This window comes from Lontra canadensis, unplaced genomic scaffold, assembly GCF_010015895.1.
Source record: "Lontra canadensis isolate GAN:19392208 unplaced genomic scaffold, GSC_riverotter_1.0 scaffold93, whole genome shotgun sequence".
In the NCBI taxonomy this organism is placed as follows: Eukaryota; Metazoa; Chordata; class Mammalia; order Carnivora; family Mustelidae; genus Lontra; species Lontra canadensis.
Genome location: NW_022631087.1, coordinates 387519 through 400935, shown reverse-complemented (window position 1 = coordinate 400935; position 13417 = coordinate 387519). Strand labels below are relative to the sequence as shown.

Below are 13417 nucleotides of genomic sequence, written 5' to 3'. Positions count from 1 at the left end.
TCACACCTTCCCAACAAAAGCTGTTTTATTGCAAGTGACTAAAAGATTGCCTTTTCAGTTTCTGAATCCAAGCCTGCTTCCATTTCTGAACAGCAGAATTACACAGAAAGCCCTCCATACATAAAACCTGAACTCATTAAAGGATTTCACTATCTAATTCTTCCGGTTCCAAAATAATCTCCATTCTCGTACTTCTGCCCAGACTGCCAACAATAAACCCTGCCTTCATCAGACCTTCCCATCCTTGATCCCTAAATCTGCACGAGTTTGCAGCATAAACCCAGAAGCCCCTGCCATTTGCATGGCCCCACGCCCCTTAAACAATGCTGCACATCAATGCCACTATCTCACTTTCTTAAAAAAATGAAGGGTTTTGGGAAGTTCTGTGCATTATTTTAATAGGGAAAAGGAGATCGAGGAGGGGTATAAAAAGGGAATCAAACCCCTATGTGGGAACCAGCTCTAGGATATTTATCAATCGGTGTCAAGTACTACAGTGTAGCAGAGAAAATGAAGGGAGCCCTCAGCTTTGTACCAAGCACAATGGCCCCCACAAGTGATTCTGAAAGACAGGGATGCCTTTCTATGCTGCGTGTGAGCTCTATAATTAACCCGTCCTCTCTCCCACAGCCCAGGAGTGGAGTGGTAAAAAGAGGGGGCCTTTTGATATGAAGATTACATAGGGCAGCATCTCTCAGGGGGACAATGAGATCAGACCCCACACAAAGCCCACAGGGAGAGTCTCCTGGGGCGGGGGTGGGGGGGGGTGGGAGGGGGGGGCAGAGCCTGACCTTTGGGCCTTGGTTCCCAGGAGGAAGCCGATGATTCGGTTCAGTCTACAGTCTACACTGCCCCTCTCCAGGACAGCCCACAGCTGCCGATGGACCCCCAGAGAGACCCAGAAGCTCACACTGGAGGGAGAAATTCTCCCTGTGACTATTTACAAACTTTTCCTTTCTCCTGCCACTTACTTCTTCCAGAGCCTCTGAGGGTGAACCCAGGGCACCATTAGCAACTGAGAGACTGAAACTTAACCTCAGTGGCCTATCATTTTGGCACGAGCAAAGCAAACAGCGGAGTTCTAAATCCCATCACAGACTGCTTTTAAGCTATTTCTTACCTTGCACTTTAGCCATGCATGAATAATCTTCCTACCTCCCATTAAACGATAATAACAGAAACTACTGCAAACTGGCCCAAGTTCATTTGAGAGAGTGAACTGAAAACTTCTGCCCTTCAAATGAAACAGGAGAGTTTAATTAAATGGAGCTTAAATTTCATCATCTGAAACACAGGAGACCCTCAACCTTCTATGGCTCCCAGGTCCCAAGAATAAAATTCAAACTTGAGAGCATTCGGGGGTCTCCAGGTCCACTGTTGACCCCCCTCTCCCTGCTCCCAGGGCCTCCTGTGTTCCCAGACATCACTCTCCTTCCCACCTTACCCCTGCTCTGGCAGATGCCCTCTCCTGGAATGTCCTACCTCCCCTTCTCCCATATTCCCTAACAATTTTCTACTCATCCTTCTGGGCCCAACAAACATCACCTCTCCCAAGAAGTCCTCCTCAACACCCTCCCTCTAAATCAACGATCCCAGATCAGCTCTGTCCTTAGCAGTTCGTCTCTCTTTGTAACCCCAACCACGTTTGGCCCCATGTGTCCTCTGTCCATCCCGACAGAATGAATGTTCCTTGAGCCAGTCTTCGCACTCACACATTTGTGTTAGGATCATTTTAAACCAAATGTAAGCAATTCCCTGAACCCTCTCTGAGTTTCCACTGCTTCATCTGGGGAACAGAGTTGATAACTGTTTCTCTATGTTACAGAGTTTGTTAGGGTCTCCTTAGGAGGGTCAAGCTTCAGATGACAAGACTCTGAAGATATTTCAGAGGCTGGAAATGACTTGAGCAACACATACAACTCCACAGCTAATATCTCCTATTTAACACTTCCAGTCCCAGACAGTCAACAGTCTTCCCAGAGGGTACACTTCAACTCAGGAAATAAAACATGCCTTAAATAAAGGGGAAAGGGGCAAACAAAATAAACAAGAAGCAAACAAAAAGCCCTAATCCATATCAAGTTCTCCAGCACCTCAGAGCGACAGCATCCAATATGGTAGCCACTAAGGTGTGGCTACCACGCACGTCAAGCGTGGCTGGTCTGAATCAAGAGGTGTCGTAAACATAACATAGATGCTGGACTCCCAAAGGCTTCGTGCAAAAATGTGAAATCTCAATAGTTCGCAGCATCTGCTGCCTGTTAAGTAGATTTTTAGATATTACTATCACCAGTGGTTTTTTTTTCGTTTCTTTACTTTTTTTCAGTGTAGTTACTGGATAATTCAAAGTGACACATGCAGCTGACAGTCCATTCTGGCTGGACTCCCCTAGCACAGTCCTGTTGCAGAAACCGCCCTACCCCAGGTGAACGAGCAGATCCGTTCCCAGGACATACGGGCTCCTCTTGTGGGTATAGCACCTAACAGCCACACCTTCAGAAGTTGTTCGGGTTGGGGCTGGGTCTACGGGTAGCCATGGTGCTAACTGAGTTATTCTTTACTCTCTTCTGTGGCAACTGGGTCACTGTCAAATCAAACCAAAAATCCAATGATGATGGCTGACAATTCCACATTCGGCACCCTAGGAAGCAGGATTTTCTTCTTGGTTTCCCATCAACATCAACATGTTCATTCTTTCAATGTATATTTACCGAGTGATTATTGCTTTGGTCTCCATGTGTGTCTCCCTCCCTACCCCCCATCGCAGCCCACAATATTCATACGTTGGAAGCATATGCTCAAGGTGATGATATTAGGAGGGGAGACCCTTGGGTTGGGTCATGAGGGTAGGGCCCCAGGGAGCTCCCTCACCCCTTCTGGCATGGGGAGCTGCAACAGAAGTCTGTGCCCCGGAAGAGGTCCCTCACCCAATCCTGCTGGCACCCTGACCTGAAACCCCCGGAACCATGAGAAATCAGTCCCAGTGGCTGACACGCCCCCAGTCTGTGGCACCTGAACAGGGATTTGGAAAACTACCAGGTAACTAGGCTCTGTTCTAGATGTTGAGGAACTGTGGGAAGCAAGACAAGCCTGCTTTTAATGACCCAACACACCAGCGTGTGCACTTACCAAGTACCACAGGCTTCAGAGGAGGGACGTCCATCCCCTTACTCTGACCACGTAAGGCTGGCTGAAGATCTGACACGGGAGGCAACATAGGACCTGGACTCTGACCTCAGGACACAGCGACACTGAAGTGAGAAGAGTCATCTGAAGGCAGATGACAGCACCGGCCCCCAGAGGGGATGAGCTCACCCAGGGGAAGAGTGTAGGGTAAGAGGAGAAGAGGCTATCAGTGAGTGTCCCACTTGCAGTCCACAGCTGGGCTTGGGGCCCTTCTAAACAAATTACCTCCTGACCTAATTAGCTGAAAGCAAGAGCATGTACAGGGGGCATAACGGTGACATGGAGAGCACAGTCTTTGGTGTCAGTCGGACCCGGGCAGGGGTCCTGTTCCAACTCTCCGGTTCTGTGACCTTAGACAAGCTCCTTCACTTCTAAGCCTCAGTCTCCTCACTTGTACAGTGGGACAGGCAAATGTTCCCTCACAAGATCGTGCAAGTTACATGTGTTCATCCAAATATAGCAGTTGTCACACCGCCTGATACCCAGTAGTTCCAAAGTAAGTGAGCTCGGTTGTATTGTTCTTGTGTGTTTGTGTGTGTGTGTGTGTGTGTGTGTGTGTGTGTGGGCTCCCCAGCTATTGTTATTCTTTGTTGGTGAGGAAGCAATGGTTTGGGGGGGGGGCGGTAGGCTGTCCAGTGCATGTATGATGTTTAATAGCATCTCTGGCTTCTCCCCACTGGGTACTAGTAGGACCCGCCCCCCCCAGGTGTGACAACCAAATTTTCTCCAGACATCGCCAAAGGTCCCTGGCAATGGGGAGAGAAGGGAGCAAAATGGTCCCCAGTTGAGAACCACCGGCCTCCATCAGGTGAGGCGGAAAGTTCACCTGGAGGAGGATCCAGTACCTAAAAAGATAAACTTTTTTAACGTGTAAAGAACGCTGAGCACTGATGGGCTCCCGCTGTGGCTATCAAGCCAGCAGGACTGTCTCCAGGAAAGCAAGCGGTAGGGCAGCAAAGGGCACCAAATACACTTTGGCCTCGCCCAAATCAGCATGACAGGCTTCTAACTGAATTCCAGCACCTGCTCTGGGGACCATGGCCGAAATGGGCCTCTGCCCCGGCTGTGAGTGCCATCCACAGAGGCGGGTCCCCCAGGCTCCGAGGTGAGGGGGACTGGCTCCTGGACAGGAGGAAGCCATTCGGGGCTCCTCTGCACATAGCAGGTTCAAGTGTGGTGACAAAGCGCAGTCAGTTCCGTCCTGTGCAATGAGCCACGTAAGCCACCCAGCCACTGCTCGCTGAAGGGCTGCCACAGGGCAATGTTACTTCTCTGAAGCGACTTTCATCCTCCTGGGTTCAGCTTCAGAAATGACATCGAGGGGTACCTGGGTGGTTCAAGGTTGGTGAAGCAACTGCCTTCGACTCGGGTCACGATCCCAGGGTCCTGGGATTGAGCTCCCTGCTCATCGGGGAGTCTGCTTCTCCCTCTCCCTCTGCCTCTCCCCAGACTCATGCTCCCTACCTCTCTCTCTCTCAAATAAACAATAAAATCTATAAAATAAAATAAAATGCGTCACTGAGGCAGAGCTCAATTCTGGGTGGGGGGGGGGGTGTTGGGGGGGGGGGGAATGCCAGTGTGGCCAACAGAAGGCTAGTGCAGAAAGAAAGAAGATACTCACAATTGTCTGGACGCAGGACCCTCCCAGTAAACGTGACAAGGCACACACATGAAATAGATAAACCCTGTCATAAACATAAAGATTACGATCTTGTCATAAACACAAAGATTACGATCTCAGGATGAGAAACCACAGTGCCTTTACTCTGTGTGCCCTCTGTCTGCATCCATATTCAAGGCACCTTTCCTTCTCGTTTCTCACTTAATCCTCCCCGCCAGCACCACGTCGGAGAGGGAAGACTGCTACCTTCGCCTGGCAAAGAAGGGACCGGAATCTCTGAGCCTCAGACTTTCACGCAGCCATTCAATCCATTGTTAAGTTGCTACGATCTCTCTCCGGGCACCTGCCCAAGTGCTGGGGTGTGGCCGGTGCTCTGCCAGATACTGTTTGAGCCCAGAGAGTCTCGAGCCAGCGCTCAAGGAGAAGCACTATTGGCACTTGGGCAAGATGCCTCTGATGGGCGGAAAGATCTGATCCCCCGCAGGATGTCTAGCATCCTTGGCCCAGCCAATGAGACTGACGTCATCAATCCTTAGATACAATCAAGAGCATCCCCTACACATTTCCAAACACAGAGAGAGGGGCAGCCCCCAGCTGATAGCCCCTACCCGATGGCCTGGAAAATGGATAGTAAGTCAGACAGCTGTGGTTCCCTGATCCATTCCATCTGACCTTAGACAAGTGATATTCTCTCTGCCTCCATGTCCCCGCCTTATAAAATGGTGATAATCACCATGTGCACCCGGTAAGAGTCCTTTGAGAAATAACATATTAAACACCTGGCCGATGTCGACCTTCAGAAATAATACCTAATAAACATCTGCATTATTTCCCCAGCTCATCTCCTCCTGTATGTCCTTGCCTCCTGGTATCTTTAAAGCCCCCTTCTCAGGGATGCCTTGTCTGAGCACCCTCCTGCAGACGGCAGTCCCCCGGCCACTTCCATTCCACTTCCTTTTCCTTGCTTTACTGTTCTTCTGTAGCCCTTGTCATCATCAAACATTTAAGATTTAATTTATTTAACTGGGAGACAGAGAGAACACAGAGGGAGAGGGAGAAGCAGACTCCTTGGTGAGCAGGGAGCCTGATGCGGGACTCAATCCCAGGACCCAGGGATCACAACCTGAGCCAAAGGCAGATGCTTAACTGACTGAGGCTCCCAGGCGCCCCAAAATGCTCTATGTTTTAAACATGCGTTTTTTATTGTGCCTCCCCCAGGAGAATGTACCATGAGGACACGGACTTCTGTCTATTTGGGTCCCTGCAGTATCTCTAGCACCCAGAACAGAGCCTAACTCTTAAAAAGCATTCAGCAAAAATACCTTGAGTGATGTCAAATGGATACAGTAGACAGCCAAGGTCTGTCTGAAAGCTGGTCTCTAGACTACAAATTCTGTGTTCTTTTCTCTATAGAGAATGACCACGGATCACATCCTGAACATTTTGTTGAAGAATTTCCCAACACTAGCTCTGTTAAATGTTTTGCAAATCTCTCTTATGGAGTGGTAGTCTAGTTTGGGGGTAGCGGAGTGAGGAGAAATGGGATTTCCACGGTGACCACTTTACAAAGTGCACGACCAGCTGTCCAAAGGTAAACACGAAACTGCAAGTAAGAAGCATCCATGTTTCCCACCCAGCCTGCCCCAGGACCCCCAGAGCAGACTCCGCTCAGACCCTCCAGGGCTTCCTATCCCAAATCTCTCTCCACCCCATACTCTGGCTGCCCTCTTCCTCTGCCTTCTGCTTTGAACAATTTGCTGCTTGCCCTGCTCAGTCCCACCTCAAGGACAGGCCTTGGGCTGCTCTATGCCTGGAACATTCTTCCTGGGATGGATGCATGGATGGTTCCTTCCCTTCCTTGAGGTCTCTGCTCTCCAAGGTCATCTTAACAATGACAGTCCCTAATTACCTCTATATAAATTGCAACCCCTGCCTCCCATCCATCTCCCCCTGCTTTGCTTCTGTGTCTGTCACACCATCTGACAAGCCATATATTTCACTGCTGCACTTACCTGAAGTCTGGCTATCCCACTAGAACGTAAGTCCCCTGGGGACAAAAATCAGTGTTGCATCCCCAAGCGCCTAGGACAATCCCTAGAGCCTAGCACAGGGTAGAAGAGAAAGACAGAGACAGAGCTCCTAAATTTCAATGGATCATATTTGGTCTCAGATATGTCCAATTACAGTTTCCAGGACTTTTTAACTGACAGATTCAAGTATTGTTGACCTCCTAGCAAGCTGTGCCTTCCTCTTCACTTGTCATAAAGATGGGATCTCAAAACTCGAGAGCAAGGAAACTGAAAAGGGGAAAAAAAAAAAAAAGGTGAGTAAAGCAAAACAACTTCTGGTTTTTCTAAGAATAGGAACTCACACGCCTGCTGGCAGTGATCTTCCTGAGGTCTTTTTCACCTACCCTCCCCAGATTAAGAAGAGGTCGTCCAGTTGGTGGGTTGAAGAGGTGGAAAAGGGCGGAACCTGTACTTTTAGGTTTTTGATTTCCTGTTTTCATGTGGCTGTGCCAGTGGAGCTGGTCAGAAGCAGAATGACTTTCCAGCAAGATCAATAGAAACGGCAGCTACCTCCGCTGCAGGCAGAGCCCCTCGGCCCAGGCCTGGCAGAAATCTCCAGTCGCCCTTCACCTGGTGCCTGCCTGACCACCACTTTATTTCCTAAAGCAAAGACTCACTCACCGACTCCCTCCAAGCCGCGGGTAAAACTGTGGGAGGAAATTGCCTAAGCGCACTGGTCTCCTCTTAACGCAGCTCAGAAAATGCCCCAGTGAAGTGCAAACATTTCAGCTACCAAAGGGAGCCCCCATCCTGGACAAATCCTGACCTTCAGTGATTTCATGCTGCGGTCGGGATCCTAACGGTCCCGTATTCGAGACCCTCCTGATGCCTCTCCAAAGGACGTTTCAGATAGACAACCTAAGAACAGCCCCTACAAATTCCTCTGACTCCAAACTCATTTCACGTCTAAGCAAAAAGATTCTTTAATTGAAGATTAAATGTGTGCAGGGGCACCTGGGTGACTCCTGCCCTCTGATCTTGATCTCAGGGTTGTGAGTTCAAGCTCTGCACGGGGCGTGGAGCCTACTTTTAAAAAATAAATAAGTAAATTAAATTTAAAAATAAAATTAAACACGTGAAGCAAAAAAAAAAGGAAAAAAATTGGACTGACATCCTACAGAGCAGGGGAGGGGAGGAGACAGCAGAGATATATGTAAGTCTATAAATTAAAAAGGTTGTGATTAAATTTTGTCTTTAAACTTAATAACTAGTTACCATAATGATGCATTTGTCTAACAGGTACAAATGGCACACTATGGTCTCAACTATTTTTAAAATCTACTATTCAATAACTTATAGAATAAAGCACCTGTTGCCTCTGGGTGCTGGAATAATAAACGATAACTTCTCATCTACACTTCCTACATTTTCTAAACAGAGCACCTATTATGTTTATAATTAGACTAAAATTATAACACAAAGGCACCGTGCACTCAATCTAATCAAGTAAAACTACAAAGGGGTAACCCAAGAAGTCTTTAAATGAAGGGTATAATCTTTCAATACCTCCAACCAGGGCAAAGAAATCCCAGGCAACAGTGAAAGTAAACATTCGGCCAAAGGAAAAAAAGAGGCAAAGAAAGGAAAAGGCTTTCTCCTCCGCAGGCTTCTCTTTGAACAGGAGCTTTCAAACAAAACCACAATCCTACGGAGTGACACAAAAGGAAGGTTCAGAGGAGCTGTCTTCACACAACAACGCAGCACCCCGGGGGCTTCTCAGCTTCGCCTTGCACAACAGGGCGCCATCAAAGACCCCACTGTCCCAGGCAGGTATGCGAGGCACGGTACTGTCCAGGAGGCACTTTTAGATGATGCTTTCACTGATGGATTAAACGTGTGCAAAAACCACCAGCATGTGCTTCCCTTCTCACCAACTTCAGGAGCAGTGCACACCCACAAAAGATGTTCGTCCTGTGGATGGGTTTCTTCAAGTCAGTAGCTAAACAAGGCCAAGCTTCCCCGGTACCTAGGGTACCCAGGACGCAGAGCAGTGCCCTCTGCTGCATCACACCTTTCAGGGCAGCAAATCTAGCCCTTGGGGAATGTTCTGGTATGGTGCATATTGACTTAAACCGAATCCCTGTCTTGGCGGGGGAGGGGACAGGAAAGCAAGGAAGGGTCCCCACCAGACACACCCAGACTCACTGACACAGCATTCTTGGCAAGGCTTGCCACCCTTCCTGAAAACCGGACAAGTGGGTCTTCTAGGGTTGAGCTACTTCATGCTTTCATCCAGCAAATATTTTATTGAGCATCTACTATGTGTCAGGCACTGTGCAAAACACGGAAATTAGAATGGGGCCGAAAACCTGATCGTGGGGAGCCTGGCTGGCTCAGCTGGTGGAGCATGCAGCTCTTGATCTCGGGGGTGTGAGTCCAAGCCCCACTCTGGGTGTAGAGATTACTTAAAACTAAAATCTAAACAAAACAAAACAGAACAAAAACCTGACCTAAACAAAGACTATCAACTCAGAGTGTCACAGATCCAAAGAAAGCTGCCTTACTGACAAGGCCCACTTCTGCCAAATGCTTCAAACAAATGAAAGATCAGCTTCTCGAGTTTAGGAATTAATCCAGTTTATGAATTAGAAAAGTACAAAAGACAATGGGCCTCAGATTAGAATCAGAGGGAGAGACAGACAGCCCTCCCCATCACCAGCCGTCTCTGTTCTTCTTTCTGTCCCTCCTCTCACACTCCAGGTGTTTTCTAGCCACCAAAAAAGCCAGGAATCCATTTCTTTTGGAGTACTATTTTTCTATTTCAGATACAGGTACGTGGAACTCCTGCCAGAGGGCTCCAAATTTTTAGCAACACAATCTGTGCCATGCTGCAGTCCCTTCTGCCTCTCCCTGGGTGATCTGGAAAGACGGACACTGCAGAGACTGACCAAAGGATCCTTCCACCATCACCCTAAATCAAAGGGGCAAAGATCAGCTCACTTTTAAAGAAATTCAAAGCAGCAGAAAAGATGGAGTGTCAGCTGTCATCAGTAATGTTTAATGTCAGTAAAGTTGAATAAAATGGGGGGAAAAAAGAAAGGAAAATGTGTAACAGTGATTTCAAAGCATATTTTTATATGACACTAAGTCATATAAAAAGACACTAAGTCCCGTGTCTTAATAAAGCATTGGCATGAAGTTTTCATGGAACCATATGTAATTCAAAATAAGGAAGACCTTTCGATTGAACCATCTTCAGGTCTGACGAACAGAAGGCACTGAATGCAGTACTTGCTAAGGACCGGGTGGGAAAAGGCACAAGAGCGTGCTCATAGAGATATGAATAATAAACAAGTGCTATTTCTTGGGAGGAAATGAGGTCAGGAAGGGAAGCAAAGGCGGAGAACACAGGGTCCAGGACAGAGGATCCTTATCAGGGCACCCTTAGAGAAAGTTCCATCCCTGATTTCCAAAGGCTAGACCGAAAAGACCAGCGCCACTTTCAAGCCGACACTGTAAACCAGGGATGGAAATTTTAGCGAAGTGCCAATTACAAGCTGAAAGTTTCTTCCTGGTGTCTCTGGTTAGAAAGCTATTTCCTAATTCTCAGACAAGAAAAGCAAAGCCCAGGCTGCAGGAAAAGCATGGATGGCAGTGGTATTATTAGTCTTTCCCTGGACCACTAACAGGTACAGAGAGAGGTTCAAGTGCATTCCTGATAGAGTCAAAGATCTATCCTTGTTCCAGGCATTTCTGCAGAGAACTACCTGGCATGTTCCATCCAGGCAAATTTTAAGTGACCTAAACACATGTCTAGAGTCTAGACCAAATCATTCGGCCCTTTGTTTAAACTGGTTGAGCCCCAGTGTGCTTGCACACCACCAAGTCCCCCAGTCTCTGGGGTGGAGTCTGGCCTGGCGTCCAGGATGCCTCTGTCTGTCTGGCCCTGCCCGCTGCAACCAGCCCCGGCTGCCCAGAACATAAGCGAGGTCCATTTTTAAATTCCCTTAGAAGTTTCCCAACCACCGGTTTGGGTGAGGAGACAAACACGGCTGCAGTTTGCTGACATGGAACTAAAAATACCCAACGGCAAACAAAAGCCATCTTTTACAAGGCTGGCTCGGATGTCCTGAGGTTACGTGTGGTAGTGTCAGACCATATCCTTGGCCGTGTGGCCGCCCTAACAACTGCTCGGGTGGAGCAGGGAGCAGGGCGCAGGGGTCCGCCGGCCCGCGCTGTCAAGGAAGCTCACATCGGCAGCCCGGCCTGATTGATGGAAAGAACAGCTTCATTCCTCTGCCACCCACCCAAACGCAGGCTAGAAGAATTCGGGGCTGCGTCTGCTCGAAGTGTTAGATACACACTGAAAGGAAAACGCGGAGGGGGGGGGGTTCAAAAAGAAAAACACCAACCCCATTTCCCTGGAAGGAAATGTGTTTCCAGCTCCCTCCTTGCAATTATAAAAGCAAATTATTGCTGTGGTTATACTGAGAAAGGCAACTCGGAGGCGTAGAAAATATGGATTTCGGAGCCAGTGTGGCCCAGCGGGGGCCTGCCCGGGTGAGGTGGCGTGGGCATACCATGGCTCCCCGGGGAGATCCGCGCCGCCCCGAAGCCTCCTTAGGCGGTTTTTACCTGTTGGGCTTGGGGGCCGAGCTGCGAACCCCCGGCCGCCGCGCTCAAAGGCGCCCCTCCCTCCTCGGGTCCCAAACTTTCCATAGCGCCCCTAGGAAGGGGCGAGCCTCGATCCTCCCCCAATCCACATTTCAGATGTGGAACTTGTCTAAGCTCCCGAGGGCTGGGGGTGGGGGGCGGTGTTTAGGAGTGGGAAGGGGGCTCATTGCCACAGGCCCGGGGGCCCTCCAGGGGACTTCGGATGCTCGGAACCCAGGAATGGAGGAAGCAACCTGACGGTCGGCCCAGGACCCGGCCAAAGTTTCCTCCAAAACTGCTGCGGCCAAGGCGTGACCCAGAGGCCGTAACCAGCACAGAGTCGGGAGAGCCGCTGGGGTGGGGGCGCAGGGTGAAGCAGGCCCCAGGGCACCAGCTGCAAGGTCAATGCGGAGTCAGACCCCGGGGACGAACAGCGGGCGCCCGCCCCCTTCCCCAGCCTGGTGGAGGGGCAGCGCCGGGCACCCAACCTCTCCCCACACCTCCGCGCAGCGCTGAGCCCGGGACACGTGGGAGCCTAAGTCTCGGCTCCCCAGCTCGCGGCGGGGGCTGGCGAGCTCGCCGGGGCGCACAACCTTCGCCCCCGGGCCCCCCACCCAGGAACAGGCAGCGCGCCCAGGCGCAGGGCGCAGGCTCCCGGCGCCCTTTCATCCTCAGCTCGCGGCATCAACGGGGAGTTGCGTTCTCTTCATACCTGCCCCCCCCACCAGGAGCTGCCCACAACCTCTCTACCTTGCTTTGCTACCTCGCAGACAGACAGACAAGAGACACAAAGAAAAAAGGGAGAGGGGGGAGAAAAAAAAAAAACTACCGCCCCTCCTGCTCCCATCCTCCAGCCTGGAGCCGAGAGAAGAGAAGGAAGGTGAGCACGTCTTCCCTCCTCCTCTCCATCCCGACTCGGCGACCCCGGCAGAGGGGGCAGCAAGGAGCCCCGAGGTGGCTGAGAGGGAAGAGGTAAGGCTGAAGAGGCAGAAACCGGGCGCCAGTGAGCGAGCGAGAGCGCGAGAGCGGAAAAAAAAAATATTCAACAAAACCACGCTAACGCGCCCCCTACCTGGGTGCAACATACTTTGGAAATAGAAGATGACCAGGATAAAGGATCCCAAGCAAGTGGCCAGCACCATCCGGCAAATTCTGTTCATCCTCATCACTTCCAGCAGCGCTGGCTTCATGGCTTTGTCCTGGCTGCGGGGACCGGGGTGTCCGGGAGGCGAGCCCGGGGCGCAGGAGCCGGGACCCTGCAGCGCGGAGCGGAGCCCGGGAGGCGCAGGGCAGGGCTGGGCAGGGCTCGGGGTGGAGGAACGATCGGGAGGGCTTCGCGGCCGCTCGCGGAGCCCTCAGCCCCGGGCAGGGGTATGGAAGGCGGCGGAGTTGCTCTGGAAGTGCCGAGATGCGTGGACCCGCCGGCTGCGCGCTCCTGCTCCTCCTCTCCGCCTCCCCGCCGCCGCCTCCGCTCCCGCCGGCGGCCGCCGCTGCCTCCTCGCGGGCCGGGCGGCTGGGGTGCGAGCGCTGATGGTGCCGCCGCCGCTGCGCTGGCCGCTGTGGCTGTCGGCCGGACCCCCTCCCTCCTCTCCAAAGCCTACTTCATTGAGCTCCAATGATCTATATATTCCGGGCTGGGTTTTACCAAATGCAACTCGCAGCCCCCGGCGAGGGGAGGGCGCCCGCGGAGAGCCGGGAGGAGGGAGGGACCCGAGCGCCGGGGCGGAGCGTCGCGCTCCCCCCGCCCCTACCCGGGAATTGGTCGCGTCCAGCTGTTTCCCGGGGAGTGCGGAGCCGCGCTCCCGCAGGGTCCCAAAAGCCCTCAGTCCCCGGCCAGGCTCGGCCGCCGTCTGGAGGCTGTGTCAGCGTTTCCATGACAAAACCCGGAGGAAAAAAATGCGAATAAAATCGCCTCGGTGCTGCCACCCACTCCTGCCGGCGTTTGTGG

The 13417-nt window shown here is 51.3% G+C and overlaps 1 protein-coding gene across 2 annotated transcripts in view; it reads right to left on the bottom strand.

Annotated features, from left to right (window-relative positions):
* Positions 1-13199, bottom strand: part of CHST11 (carbohydrate sulfotransferase 11) — a 252389-nt gene extending 239190 nt beyond the window's left edge. Inside the window, exon 1 of one of the 2 annotated variants that reach the window (XM_032836762.1) lies at positions 12542-13199. In XM_032836762.1, coding sequence (XP_032692653.1) covers positions 12542-12659 — 118 coding nt within the window. In that variant the 5' untranslated portion in view covers positions 12660-13199. The remainder of the gene's footprint in view (positions 1-12541) is intronic. The other variant, XM_032836763.1, reaches the window with a different exon arrangement.
* Positions 13200-13417: the final 218 nt, after the last annotated feature.